Source organism: Rhinolophus hipposideros (assembly GCF_964194185.1).
Source record: "Rhinolophus hipposideros genome assembly, chromosome: 11".
Lineage (NCBI taxonomy): Eukaryota > Metazoa > Chordata > Mammalia > Chiroptera > Rhinolophidae > Rhinolophus > Rhinolophus hipposideros.
The window spans coordinates 56,211,604-56,224,839 of NC_138057.1; the positions used below are offsets into that span (position 1 = coordinate 56,211,604).

The 13,236-nt window shown below is 38.4% G+C and overlaps 1 protein-coding gene across 4 annotated transcripts in view; it reads right to left on the minus strand.

Moving 5' to 3' along the window:
• The window catches only part of TEX10 (testis expressed 10), a 42,958-nt gene extending 30,068 nt beyond the window's left edge, over positions 1-12,890 (minus strand). The window contains exons 1-6 of one of the 4 annotated variants that reach the window (XM_081067101.1): positions 12,706-12,872; positions 8,575-8,763; positions 6,775-7,014; positions 6,302-6,486; positions 5,669-5,912; positions 1,005-1,117 (exon numbers count right to left, since the gene is read on the minus strand). In XM_081067101.1, the coding sequence (XP_080923227.1) occupies positions 1,005-1,117; positions 5,669-5,912; positions 6,302-6,486; positions 6,775-7,014; positions 8,575-8,754 (962 nt within the window). In that variant the 5' untranslated portion in view covers positions 8,755-8,763; positions 12,706-12,872. Of the gene's footprint in view, positions 1-1,004; positions 1,118-5,668; positions 5,913-6,301; positions 7,015-8,574; positions 8,764-12,705 lie in introns of all 4 variants that reach the window. The other 3 variants (XM_081067102.1, XM_081067099.1, XM_081067100.1) reach the window with 3 other exon arrangements.
• Positions 12,891-13,236: the final 346 nt, after the last annotated feature.

Below are 13,236 nucleotides of genomic sequence, written 5' to 3' on the forward strand. Positions count from 1 at the left end.
TTGTTTCTGCCTACTGACTGGGCAATGGCACACTCTTTTGCCAATTTTATGGGTTTTTTTGTGGGTTTTTTTACTGATTTTATAAAATCGCTCAGGAGAACAAGTATACCTTAAGACATCTGACTATCTCTACCATGCTACTTTGTTAATAGTAAGCATCCAAAATAAATATTTGGTAAATGAATGAAAAGCTCATCTGCCTGTGACACAGCCTTATCACTTCTGAGCATATCCTCTGAACCCTGCTCAAACAGCCTCACTGATTCTCTAGGCGCTTTCTTTCCGTTGGCAAATCTAAGGACCTTTTAACAGACTTTAAGGTCCCTTCAAGTGTTTGCTCCCATGAGGGAACTGCACTTTTAGTGCTCTAGCTTGTACCTACCTAGCTTTTCAAATTTTACTAGATAACTTGTTTTTAGGTTATCTGCTCTCAGTTGATGTAAATATTTTAAATAATTTCAAGGCTTACATTTTGTTAACTCCATCTTCTAATCCAAAATCCTTTCTTTCTGCTTATTTTAGACAGGAAAACTATTTTTCTCCAATTCTCATTCTTCCTTCAGGCTACATTACTGATAACAAATTAATACTGATACTAGTTTCAGCTGATATATGAGAGCAACACTAGATGACTTTAAGATACTCTCTTGCTCAGAGATAATTACACAGTGCCTCTCCCAAAGAAACCACCCACCTCAGCAAATTTTATTAAATTCATATTTACATAACTTTATATTTGACACTCATTTAGCACAAAACAGTCATTTTACAGATTTCAAAACAATAAAAAATTTTTAAGAAGTGAAAACACATAAAAAATTAAACCAAAGTCCCAAGGTGTAATGTGACTTGTACAAGATCAGCCAAACTACTGCTTTTATTTTTATTTCACAAAATCTAGATATAAACACCGTGTAGAAAGTCCTAAGTTAAGGCTAATTATTTTCTGATAATTTCAGGTTAACCACTTCTCAAGTCTGTACAGTGAGAAAGAATCACGATACCTTTTATTCATCTCTTTCCTTCTGTGCTTGGTTATTTCTTTTATGGCATATGGAAAATGACTCATAAAATGGTGTTTGAAATCAATAAGATAATTCTTTCGAAGCCACGACTCCTATTAAAATAAGCAAAGATTAGAAAAACCTACTAGACACCATTTAAAAATAACCAATAAAACTTTAAGCAGAAATTTGATAACCTGTCAATATTCAACTGTAAATTTACCATTATACTACCCCTTCTGCTATGACATAGTATGTATATAAATTTTAAAACCAGAATAAACTGTTAGGACATCCAATTTTCACCTACAGATCTTTTTGGCGTTTAAATAATTACTTTTACTTGCATTTATTTACTGTTTAAGAGAAAAAGGGAGAACGCAATGCGCTTCTCTAGCGTTCTTCAGCAGTATTTGTGAATGTATCATTCTCTCCTATTGAAATAGTCTTAATTCCAGATTACAACACTCTTATTTCCTCCTATCCAGAGGACCAACCATTCCATTTTGTCAGGGACTGAGGGGTTTCTTGGGATGTGAGACTTGAGGTGCTAAAACAGCAAGTCACCGTACAGCTTCGTAGTATCCTTTACGGGATTCTTCTCTTCTTCCTGGCCTATAGACTCAACATCTCCTGGTGGACTTCTAATAGGCACCTTAAATTTAACATGAATAAAATGAACTGTCATTTAGACCATAACACATTAATCCTTAGACCATTAATCCTTGCTCCTCTTTCCTTCACTATGCACACCAGCAGTCCAGATGGCTTTACCAGAATCCAGCTGCTTCTCACCACTTTAACAACTAGCTACTATTCTACTCCAAACCACCTTTATTGCTTACCTAGGTTACTGGTAATAGTCCTAACTGGTCTCCCTGCTTTTCCTCTTGCCCCACAAGTCAATCCTCTACAAAGCAGTCAGAATCATGATTAAAACATAAATCATGCTTCAAACTAATACAGGAAAGGAGGAAGAGAATAGGTGTGTAGGTAGAACAAGGCTAGTCATCCATGGGATGGACGGTCTGAGTTTGGGCTCCACAATTTTGTTAGAGCTGGATGGTGAGTTCATTAATGTTCTATTTGTAAATTCAACATATTATAGTTAAATAAACATAATTCAGATAATTCTACTCCTCTGCTCAAAACCATCCGATGCTTTTCACCACACTCAGGTTAAAATCCAAATTCCTTAACCACGGACCACAGGGTCCCACAAGATCTGGCCACGGTCACTTTTTCTCCCTCATCTACCATTTTCCAAGTACGTCACTTGCACAGGCCTTCCTGCCACTCCTCAAATATGTCTAACTTGTTTTCACTTCAGGGCCTTTGCACTTGCTGTTCCCTATGCCTAGAAGGCTCTTCCCACAGGACTTCACAAGACTTGCTCCTTCATTCAGTGACATTCAAATGTCACAAAAGCATTTCCTGACCACCTATTTTAAATAGCTCCCCCTCACTCTGTTCCAGCACATAGTCTGTCTTTACCTTGCTTTATTTTCATCTTTCTTCCTAGTACTGACATTATATATTTGTTTACCATATATCAACCCCACCAGAAGGTAAGTACTGTGAAGGCAAGCCCCTTGTCAGTCATGTTTCTCTGTATTTCCAAAGCCTAGACCAGCACCTGGCACATTGTAGGGCAGTGCTATTCAACAGACCTTTCTGCAATGATGGAATTGTTCTCTGTTGTCCAGTAAGTAGCCACTAGCCACATGCTGCTGAACACTTAAAATGTGGCTAATATGACTGAAGAATTGAATTTGAATTAATTTAAATAGCCACATTTACAGATGATCAATAAATCTTTGAAAAATGATTGGACATGGTTTCATAAATTCTAATCCTCATGGGAAAAAGACAACAGCTATATAAGACATATAGACAAAAAAGTAACAAGTACTAAATACAAAGCTACGGGGCAGCCTGTTGGTTAGAGCGCAGTGCTCTTAACAACAAGGTTCCCGGTACGATCCCCACATGGGCCAGTGAGCTGCGCCCTCCACAACTAGACTGAAAACAACTACTTGACTTGGAGCTGATGGGTCCTGGAAAAAACACACTTAAATAAAGTTAAAAAAAAACAAAAACAAAGACACAACAAAATTTCTATAGTGTATAACTATAATACTGACCCTAAGGCTATTAACACAAGAGCATAAAAACCCAAGTATATTAAAAAGTTAATGTTAAACTGTATTTCACTTTTAAAACTACCTATACGTTAAGGATATACATACTGTATCAGAAATAAGCAACCTCAGCTCAGTAAGGATCTGAGTACAGGCACTGCAAATAAGAGTAAATGTACCCTGAGATTTCTTTTCAAAGCAGAGATCAAAGATTTTTTTTTAAACTCCTAACAAGGTTTTAAAAAAATACTACTTGAATAAAAATGAAATGTCTCAACTGTGTAACAAATACTAATAAACTAAATGCATTTAGCAAAACCTAAAAGCAGTCAGTGATTCTAAGATTGCACCTTGGGTTAGGATTCCAATTCATCAATAGAAAACCTGCACATTTTCCAAGAGAAAAAAGCCACAATTCAGCCTGTGGTACATGACTTGAGTTTAAGGCCAAGGAATGTCATTTCATTCTTCCTAAAGTTTGAGCTGTTACAGTCATCCAATATTTTATACTAAGCTATAACAGAAGATGAATGAGAAAAGGGAACAAACACTGGTAACAAAAAATAAACTAAGATGAATTTTCATGTCACTTTATACAACTAATATACATATTTATACTTTGTCTCTAACATATCCAGTTACTATAGTTCAACATAATAATTTGCTAAGGTAAATTAGAGAATTCTACCAGTGGGTGCTTTTAATATTATTCCTATTTAAATTAACACCCCACGCCCCAGTTTATTTCAACTTTACACAGTATTCCAATTTAGTATTCTACACAGCATTCAACAATCTAAGCAAAAGTCTTCTGAACTTAGTATCTCGTGTTAATAAACGCTAATAAATATAGTCATGTTATAATAGCACAGAATAATTCTAAAGCATACTTTAAATATCCATAAATTTAAGGCAGTGTTTAGATCCTTTGTCAGTGTTATGTGCATGAGATGAACCAAAAGCAGCACAACTAATAAATTTGCATTTGGTCCTACCAAATACTATTATTAAAGCAATAATAAACATCAGTGCCCATAAGTAACCAAACACCAAAATGCTTAGAGTTTTTATTTCTCAGCTTTCTAAAAATGAAGGAAAGACTAGGTGCACGTTGAATATCATTCCTTTTCATTTCTGGCTTAGCCTATCAGTTGAAAATAGATCTATTGAAGACCGGAAATAATTATACTTTTCTAAGAAGCTGTATGTATTATTACTGTCACTAGCCTACATCACAGATTAACTGCCATAAAGGACAAGGTTTGCTTTTGTAAAATCATACACTATGCCTCTAACCATGATCAATTTCTTGCCAATGTATGCAATGAATCATAAGAAATGCTCAAAATACCACCCTATTTGAAAAAACAATTCATCAAACATCCCTACAGATGACGGGTAGTTGTTAACAGAAATAGAGCAAGCTCTTAAGCACACACCTTAGTATGATTACATAATGCTTTTCAAGATGATCAAATACTATTTTTAATTTATCCTTAGTCTTATTTTATATAGCACACAAACTCAATGTAAACTTAGGCTTGAAATAAAAAGAATTAAAACCAAAACACTGCCTCATCAGTTTTATTATACATATGTATGCAAGTTCAAGGTTTCACACTTGCCTAGTCAAAAGTCCTTGCAAGAATTCTTCTATAAACCAGATGGTTTGCTTTAAAGTACTGTTCCTGCAGCTGCCCTTTTTAAGTGTGCTATCATATTAATTTAACACCAATTGCCCTTAGAGCTTGTTCTTCCTTACTTGCACCATGCACTACAGATTATATTCGCTATAACACAACACTTAAAAAAAGATGCCAACATTCAATTCTCCCCAAACAGCAGGTTAAATTTACTCATCAAGAAACATGTCTTTACTACCAGCTTTCTAGTAAAAAACTATTTGACTTAGAATTCACTTAGGTTAACTTCACTCACACCCTACCTAAACTACAGCTTACCTGCAGTAAAGGTAACTTTTAGAAATGTTTTCTGACCTGACATCATTTATCAAAAGAAAAGAAAAGCATACACTAAACAAATTTGTGTGCGGCTTCTTTTCTAAAACATGGCAGTTTAAAAACAGCTCAGGGTTGGTTATGAGATCTTCAGTTTGGTTCATTTCTGCTAAACTTGGCTTTGTGGCACAAACTGGAAGAGACTACTTAATAAGCAACGTTTTTAATCCTAGAAGAGGCCTCCAGAAACTAGAATGTTCCTACATAATCACCCTGCCATAATCAACAAATTGTAACCTTATTGTGAATTATAGCTTATGAAAACAAATGAAACCAAGCACATAAAGTTATACATTTAACTTTAAATTTTTAAAAAATATTCAGGTAATCTCACAAAACTATTTTAATTTGTAGTATGGGGCAAAAGAAAGAAACAAGTTTACAGTTAAACCCTGGGAATTGTTTGGAAAATTCACAACCAATTAATAGTAATATCCTAATATCTAATCTACCTATTTATGATAAAAGGCATTACTAAGAAAATAAAGAACCCATTAGTTCTCACCAATTTATGGGTTTCGTCATGTTGTTTAGAGAGTTTCCATAGAAGGGAAATAATATTAAGAACTTGCTGCATAACCTGCAGTGGCTCTCGTTCTATACCATTTCCAACAGAGGCAGCTAGTTGTGGAGGCACAGCTTCAATCCAACACTCAATTAACAATGGAATTATTATCTCAATAAATCCTTTCAAATTTTCAGCAGATGACAGGCCTTCATCCACACTGCCTAGTCCTCCAACCAGGTACCTAATAAGGAAGGGTAAGAATGAAAAAAAATTTAATGCTTAAAAATTATTATTCCTTGCTTAATGTAAATCTTAAATATAAAGTACCAGTAAAATGAAGCACCATGAATTGATAATTACATTGATCAAGACTAGTAAGAAAAATAAAATTCTAAGATGACAAAGCCAAGAGACTATCAAGTTTTACTTCTCATTAGGCTTTGCTAGAAATGAGTAAATTAATATACTTTCAAATGACTCCTCCCATCAGTAAATAAAACCAAATCATGGGTAACTATATGAAAACGATGAAAGACAACTGCATGTCTTCCCATCATTAGCCATCAATGGTCAGCAGTTATAATTCAATATAGGAAAACTGAGTGTGGACATAACTGAAATCCTTCTTACCGTAGCCTGAACTGTGAACTGACATTTGGCTGTGAACCCCCATTTTCATAAACCTGGATGTGTTGCTGGTCGTTGGCATGTTCCTTCCAGTTGATAAAAATGGAGTTGCTAGTGGCATGGTTATTTTCTTTTTGTTCCTGAAGTCCTTCACTTTCTCTCAACCTACTGGATCCATCTGCCAAGGCCTGAAGGAATTTACTTAGTCTCACTAAGACTTTCAGCCTCCACTGCTGAGAAGTGAGTCTCCGATTAGGATTTACAGAAAGTATCCAGGACTGGGATCTGTCTCTATTTATCAGTCCTTTGGACAGCTGCTGATGAGAAATAAGTTCTACAAAATTCTTAAGCAATATACTGCTACGGCCAGTAATTAGAGCTGGGTACTGTTCCAGCAGAATGTCCAAAACTTTTAAAGAGTCCTCCTGAATTCCTTCAGTAATGTGAGTCATGGCACTAGAGAGATGGGCACTTACCAAAGGAAAAAATGGAGAAATTTGTTCAGCTCGTATTTGGGGGGCCAGGAATTGAAGAAGTTGAACTGCTGCTAATCGTACATTAGCATCTTTATCTGTAAACACAGCAGCCACTTCACTTAATATGTTTGAAAGGTGTGCATCAATTATAAATGGGTACTGAGACAAAAGGTCTTTAAGTCCAAGAAGAGCACTTTGTTTAACCCCAGCATTGTAGTGATGCATCTGTGATAGCAAATCCTGTAAATAAATATAAAAATACAGGTTTAGGTAGACATACACATACACACACACACACTTATATACATATATACACACACACATACACATTATATCATTTTCAAATAAACATGCTAACAAAAACTCTGTCAGTAAACACACTCCTTGGGGAAACTGCTTCAGTAAGTATTTCCAAATGTTACTTAGCTTTTATTAATACCAGAAACACAGTTTTACCTTTAAAATAGTTTTAACTTAATAAAAACATCACATAATTTTCAGTTAGAATTTTCTTTTTGAAAATAACCTGCATGCAGGCTTAGGCATGATATCATTTAAAACGACAGTGGTCATCATCACTATTTAAAGACCTACTATGTACGAAACATGTTAGGTGCTTTAATATACTCAACAGGCCTTTTCTGCCTATCTTTAATGGTTTTTCAGGGTGTGTATGTATTTTATTCAGAGTATAACATTTGACAACTTTATTTGTGGAATAATTTACATAATCCATGGGGAAAAACCATGACTGCCAATACCTTTTTGATATTATTTAACCTTTGGAGCTTAAAAGCAAAACTGAAAAATGTATATGCCCACAGAGTTGTTCACTAATATTCGTAACAGCATTATTCATAAAAGTCATAAAGTGAACAACCAATGTCCATCAACTGATGAGTAATAAAACCCATGATGAGTAATAAAACTTCAGTGACATACCTAGTACTAAAACACTATTTGACAACACAAAGAAATGATACATTTCTTGCTCTGATACATGCTCTTATAGCTCTGATACATGCTATAACATTGGATGAACCTCAAAAACATGCTAAGTGAAAAACCAGTAACAAAATACCAGGTTTTGTACGATTCCATTTATATGAAATGCCCAGAAGCAAATCTATGCAAATATAAAGTAGATTCGTGGCTGCCTGGAGCTGAGGGTAAGGAATGGGGCATCACTTCTAATAGGTATTCTTTCTGAAGCTAATAGAGCTTCTTTCTGAGGTTATAAAAACATTCTAAAATTAGATCACTGTGATAGCAGCATAACTGTAAATATTTTAAACAACAATGAATTGTACACTTTATGTGGGTGAATTTTATCACGTGTAAATTACATTTCAATAAAATTGTTAAAATTTTAAGCAAAACTATTGCTCAAACATCAATTAACTTCACAGATTTACTATGAACTTGTAATAAGCTATGTGCTATGAGGGTTCAAAAATGAGGAAGACAGTATCTTATCTCAATGAGCTACAAAAACAGCTGGAAAACTGAAACATCAAAAACCTGACACACTAAACATCAAAAAGTTAAACTCAAGATATTTCCAGATGACATTAAATCATCAAATAAGTACACAAGGGAGAAATCACAGTGGCTTTAGTTGAGCGAGTCTTTGTGGAGGAGGTGGGAAAGCTGCAGTGGCAACATCACATTTGGGTAACAGATGAATTCCAAACTTCAACTATCGTTAAATCCTAAGAGTTAAAACAACTTTTCATAAAAAACACAACATTCTAGATGATTTCAAAGAAAATCTAACTTTATCAAAACAGTATGATTTACCTTTATGTTAAGTTTTCTATTGTTTGTTGGAAGTGTTCCATCCTCTTTGAGTTGCTCAGGCAGATGTATAGTCTTTGTTTTAAAGTTTGTAACAGTAGCATTTTCTAACTTGGGCTTCTTTTTACCAACTTTTAGTTTCACTTTTTGAAAATCATCTTGGCGTTTTCTTTTTTTGGTCATTCTTGAGTGCTAAACGAAAAGAATTTATTTTAAAAATGGATAAAGACAAATTATAAAAGAATGAAGAAAGTATTTTCCAACATTTACATTACTCTATCATGTATTTCAAAGAACGAATCAAGAATCAAAACCAATAGTGACTATACTAAAGGATCAAAACATTAAATGGAAAATACCTTTGTGAAGTGCCAAAAAAAAGATCAGTTTAGCCAAGATTGTAAAGAGGAGTCATTAACAATAAGGCAACCGGCTTGCCACTGATTTGTCAAGTTTTCTTAGCCATGGAACCTTGTGTCAAGCAATGTGCTAAATGGAAAGCTTTTGAAAAACTTTTTTTTGAGGGGGTAGGGACTCAGAGGGTGCGTTGGAAAGCAGCACAGAGTTGCTAGAGATAGACCTTCTATCTACTGGGAAGCTCCCGGCCCCTAGAATTGCCCCCGGAGGAACCTCTAACAAAACAAAGTTTGAAAACCAATGTTATTATTAATGCGGACTGTAATAGGAAAAGTTTCATGAACCTAAGCGGGGTGCTTAAAAAATAGGTAAGATTCAGATATGCAAGCAAGGAGAATTAATGAGCATTTCACAAGCAAGGAAAACGGTACAGATCAGGAGTAGGGGATAAGCCTATAGACAAAAATGAAGAGGCCAGCATTTTGAACACCAGGAGAAGTTAAAATTAGATATAAAAATGAAAGTTTCCAAAAAACAGGATTAAAAACAGTATAAAAGGAAATAAAGTGTGACAGAGGGATAAGGAACAAGACCAGCTGGGCCACTATTATAATAAATAACTCAGGCATAACCAGATCATCTTGTACTACATCCAAATTTTCCCACTTACACACAAAATCTTTGATCTGTGCCTCCTACCCCTTCTCAGGCCACTTCTTAAGTTCATTATTTCTACCCTAGACTGTTCAATAGTTTTCCCACAGGTATTCTTGCCTTCTCTTTAGTGTCTACTCCCAAGTCCATTCGCTAGAGTCACCAGAGAGCTCTTTCTAAACACAAATCTGACCAACACGCAGTTTTTCAGGTGCTCCCTTACAGTAAACTAAGCTAAACATATCAGGTACTTCCTAACTTCCTCTCCAGCTTTTTCTTCCTACAAGCTAACTTCTATTTTAAAAAATAGCCTCCTATAAGTAGAACCAGCTCAGCTCATCTTGAAGCTTTCCACAAGCTGCAAGAATAATGAATTCTCCCTTCCACTGTACACCCACTGGAGTATGTTTAGTACCTCTGGAATAAATAAAAGTTCTCCTGGCCTATCATAATTATCCTACACCCAGCTATTTTTTTTTTAAGTCACAATGCTATACATAGGAGTACAAAAAATTTGAGTAAAATGAAGGTTTGCATTATTGTGAGAGTAATAAAATGAAAAATGCAGGACTGGGCAGCTCAAGACCTATGACAATTATGTCCAAACACATGTGATTACATTACAGCCCATGGGCTAGGATTTGGCTACACAGATTCTAGAGCCAAACTGATTAGGTTCTTATCCAGACTGCAACTTTCTAGCTGTAGTTAACCACTGTGCTCAGTTTTTACCTACAAAATACGGATAATAATACTTCATTATACAGTTGTTATAAAGTAGGATGAAGAGCAAATAAGTTCACTATTTGTAAGACCTTCAGAACTGACTGTGCCTAGCACACTGATAAACATACAACCTATAAGAACAAACAGTATATTGTCTTAAAATCTCAGGATTAGTGCATACCAAGCACAATATTAGATGCACTATTTAAATTAACACTCAATTCTCACAAAACCATGTGAAGATGGAACTAAACCCATTTAAAGACGTGGCTTAGGAAGGTTTGTCAGTCCTTTATTAAGGAATCCAAGAGGGATTCATACACGTGACAGAGGTCTGCAAAACCAGCTTTATGTTATACATACTGGAATTAAGGTGAGCACTGGGACACTGTGTGGCAAAATGGCTCCATTTATTTCATTTATGCCATTCCCAAGTTCTCATCCGACCCACACCTCTAGTTATCCCAGTCTTAAAAAAAAAAAAAAAAGTAAGTAAAACCTAAAAAGAAGGACCTAATACTCACCTGGCCTCTTTTAATATAAAAATGGCTTTCCTAACAGTTTTGGAGACACAGAGGAAAAACTGAGGGTTGCTTGATGGGGGGGGGTGGAGATAAGGGGGAAGGTGAGGGGATTAGAAAACAAGTCAGTCACCACATGATGGCCACGGGGTTTTGAAAATTAATTTGGGGAAAGTAATCCATAATGTTGTAAAGATTTTGTAGGGTATCCAATGGACACTTGTCTCATTAGGGAGACCACCTCAGGGATGATGTAGATGCCTGATCACTGCACTGTGCACCTGAAGCTGAAGCTGAATAAGAATGAATGTCAACTACTAGTTTGTATATTACATGTGTGTGTATATGTATGTACTTACAAGAAGCGGGGTACAGCAGTAGGAATAGAGACAGTGGAAATGTAATGGCTCCGTGGGATGTCAGAGGGATAGTGGAGGGGGAGGGGGGTTCACACAGTGTGAGCGATATAAAAGATAAACGTCTAAGTATTACCTTGTCTTGTGCACCTGAAACTAATTTAAAAAAATTGCATCCCTAAAAAAAATGGCTTTCCTTAATTAAGCAAGCACACTTTTGTGAGCTTTCCTTACAATTTTATTAATAGCTAGTACCAGATATGGAAATAAATCAGAAAAATCAAATGAATTATCCTCCACCCTCCAATCCTCTGGGCTATCTGTTGCCACTAATTACCTGATTGCCTGATTGGTGTCCAACACACAGTCTGTCGAAGCTTATGCCGTATTATCCATCACTTTGTATTGATCATACTACTGTTTTCCCTCCGTTTGGAAAATTAAGAGGGCTGATGGCCCTTCCTTGACTTTTTTTTTGAAACTGATCAAATTATCTTTACGGTATACAGAGAGCATTTTTATACTACGAACTCAAGTTTTCTTAGCAGTTTTTGTTATTTTCACTGAAAATAAAAATTTTCAAGCACAGCAAATCAAACAGTCCGCCTAAGCAACGTCTTACAGTAGCCGGTATTGAACAGAAGGTAGGCACTCCAGTCTCAAGGGCTGAACTCTCTCTCATCACGGACAGCCTACACAGGTGAGCCCCAAAGTTTTAAAACTGAACTCCGTGTAATCCAACTGTAGGTCTTCTCATTTCAACAAACGTGAGATCTTGGCGGATCAGGATTTCGACCTAACCGAATTCCAGCTAATCTGTCTGCCACCTCATTACCCCGATTTCCAAATTCTTTCCCCTCCCCCACCCCCACCCCCCCAAAAAAAATCAAGGCGAAAGCACACCGCACCCAGCCTTTGAAAAACACCGTCTCCAACCCTTTACGCTCACGAATTCCCCCAGACTCTACTGAGGGGACCAATCCGAGACACCAGACTTCCCTTAAATAAAACGCCCCAGACAGGGGCGACTCGAAAAACCAGACCGGTGGCCGCGTTCTGCTCGGTGCAGAGCGCTAACCCCTCCGCACCTGGATGGCGAGAGGGCCGATAAGGAGACGGCTGCCCATCCCCACTCCCAGTCTTCGGTCCCGCATCCCAGAAGTGAAAACCCCGTGGGCTTGCAGAAACCATCGCTGCTTCTACTCCGGTGGACCTCGGTCAGGACGGCAGTCGGGGAAGTGGGGCCCAATCGACGCACCCCGGCCTGAAAGTCTCCCGGACCCGAAACCGCTCGAACCCGCCCAGTCAGTTGAGGCTCTTCAAAGGCCCGCAGGCACCCACCCCGCGGAGGCTCAGCACCCCAGCCCTGCTCCGCGGGGGGCGGTGGCCGGGCCCGGGGTAGGGGGCGCAGACCCGCCACCGCCCGCCCTGCCCTCCTGGGCCCCCGACGAGGCGGCGATGGCTCCGCACGCAGTCCCATGCCTAGGTCGGGCCTGGCCCCATGGCTGGCGGCTGCTCACCTGAAGGCCCAGCTGGGACTGGAGCACAGAGGCAGAAAAGAGCGTCCGAACGGAAGCCCACGGAGCGACAGCGTGCCCCACCGGCCACAGGCGCCCGCTCCTGGAGCGTGTTTTCAAATCGCCTCGTCCTCACGCGGCCGCGTCTCCTTCCGCCGCCCGGAAACAGGGCCCCTCCTCCGCCGCGCTGCGCTCACGTGACCTCGGCCCGCAGCCGCGCGCAGCCCGGGAGGCTGGGAGGCGGGAGAGGTAGGCCCCGCCCCCAGGAGGAGAGCGCCCTCACCGGAAGCCCAGGGCGCTCCTGGTAGGGGGGCGGGAGAGTGCGGGACCCGAGGGCACGCGTGAGTCCTGGGTCCTGCCCTGACTTTGTCCGACCTGCGTCGGGATATCGTCCAGGTTACAGCTGCTTGACGTCAGGCCTTTTCTCCCTACGCTGGACCACGGCTCTTCAGACCTAAAGGCACATTCAAAAAATATAAGTTGAATTGAAAAAGGGAGAAGTTTGGGACTGCAAGGACCATAGAATTCCTGGGG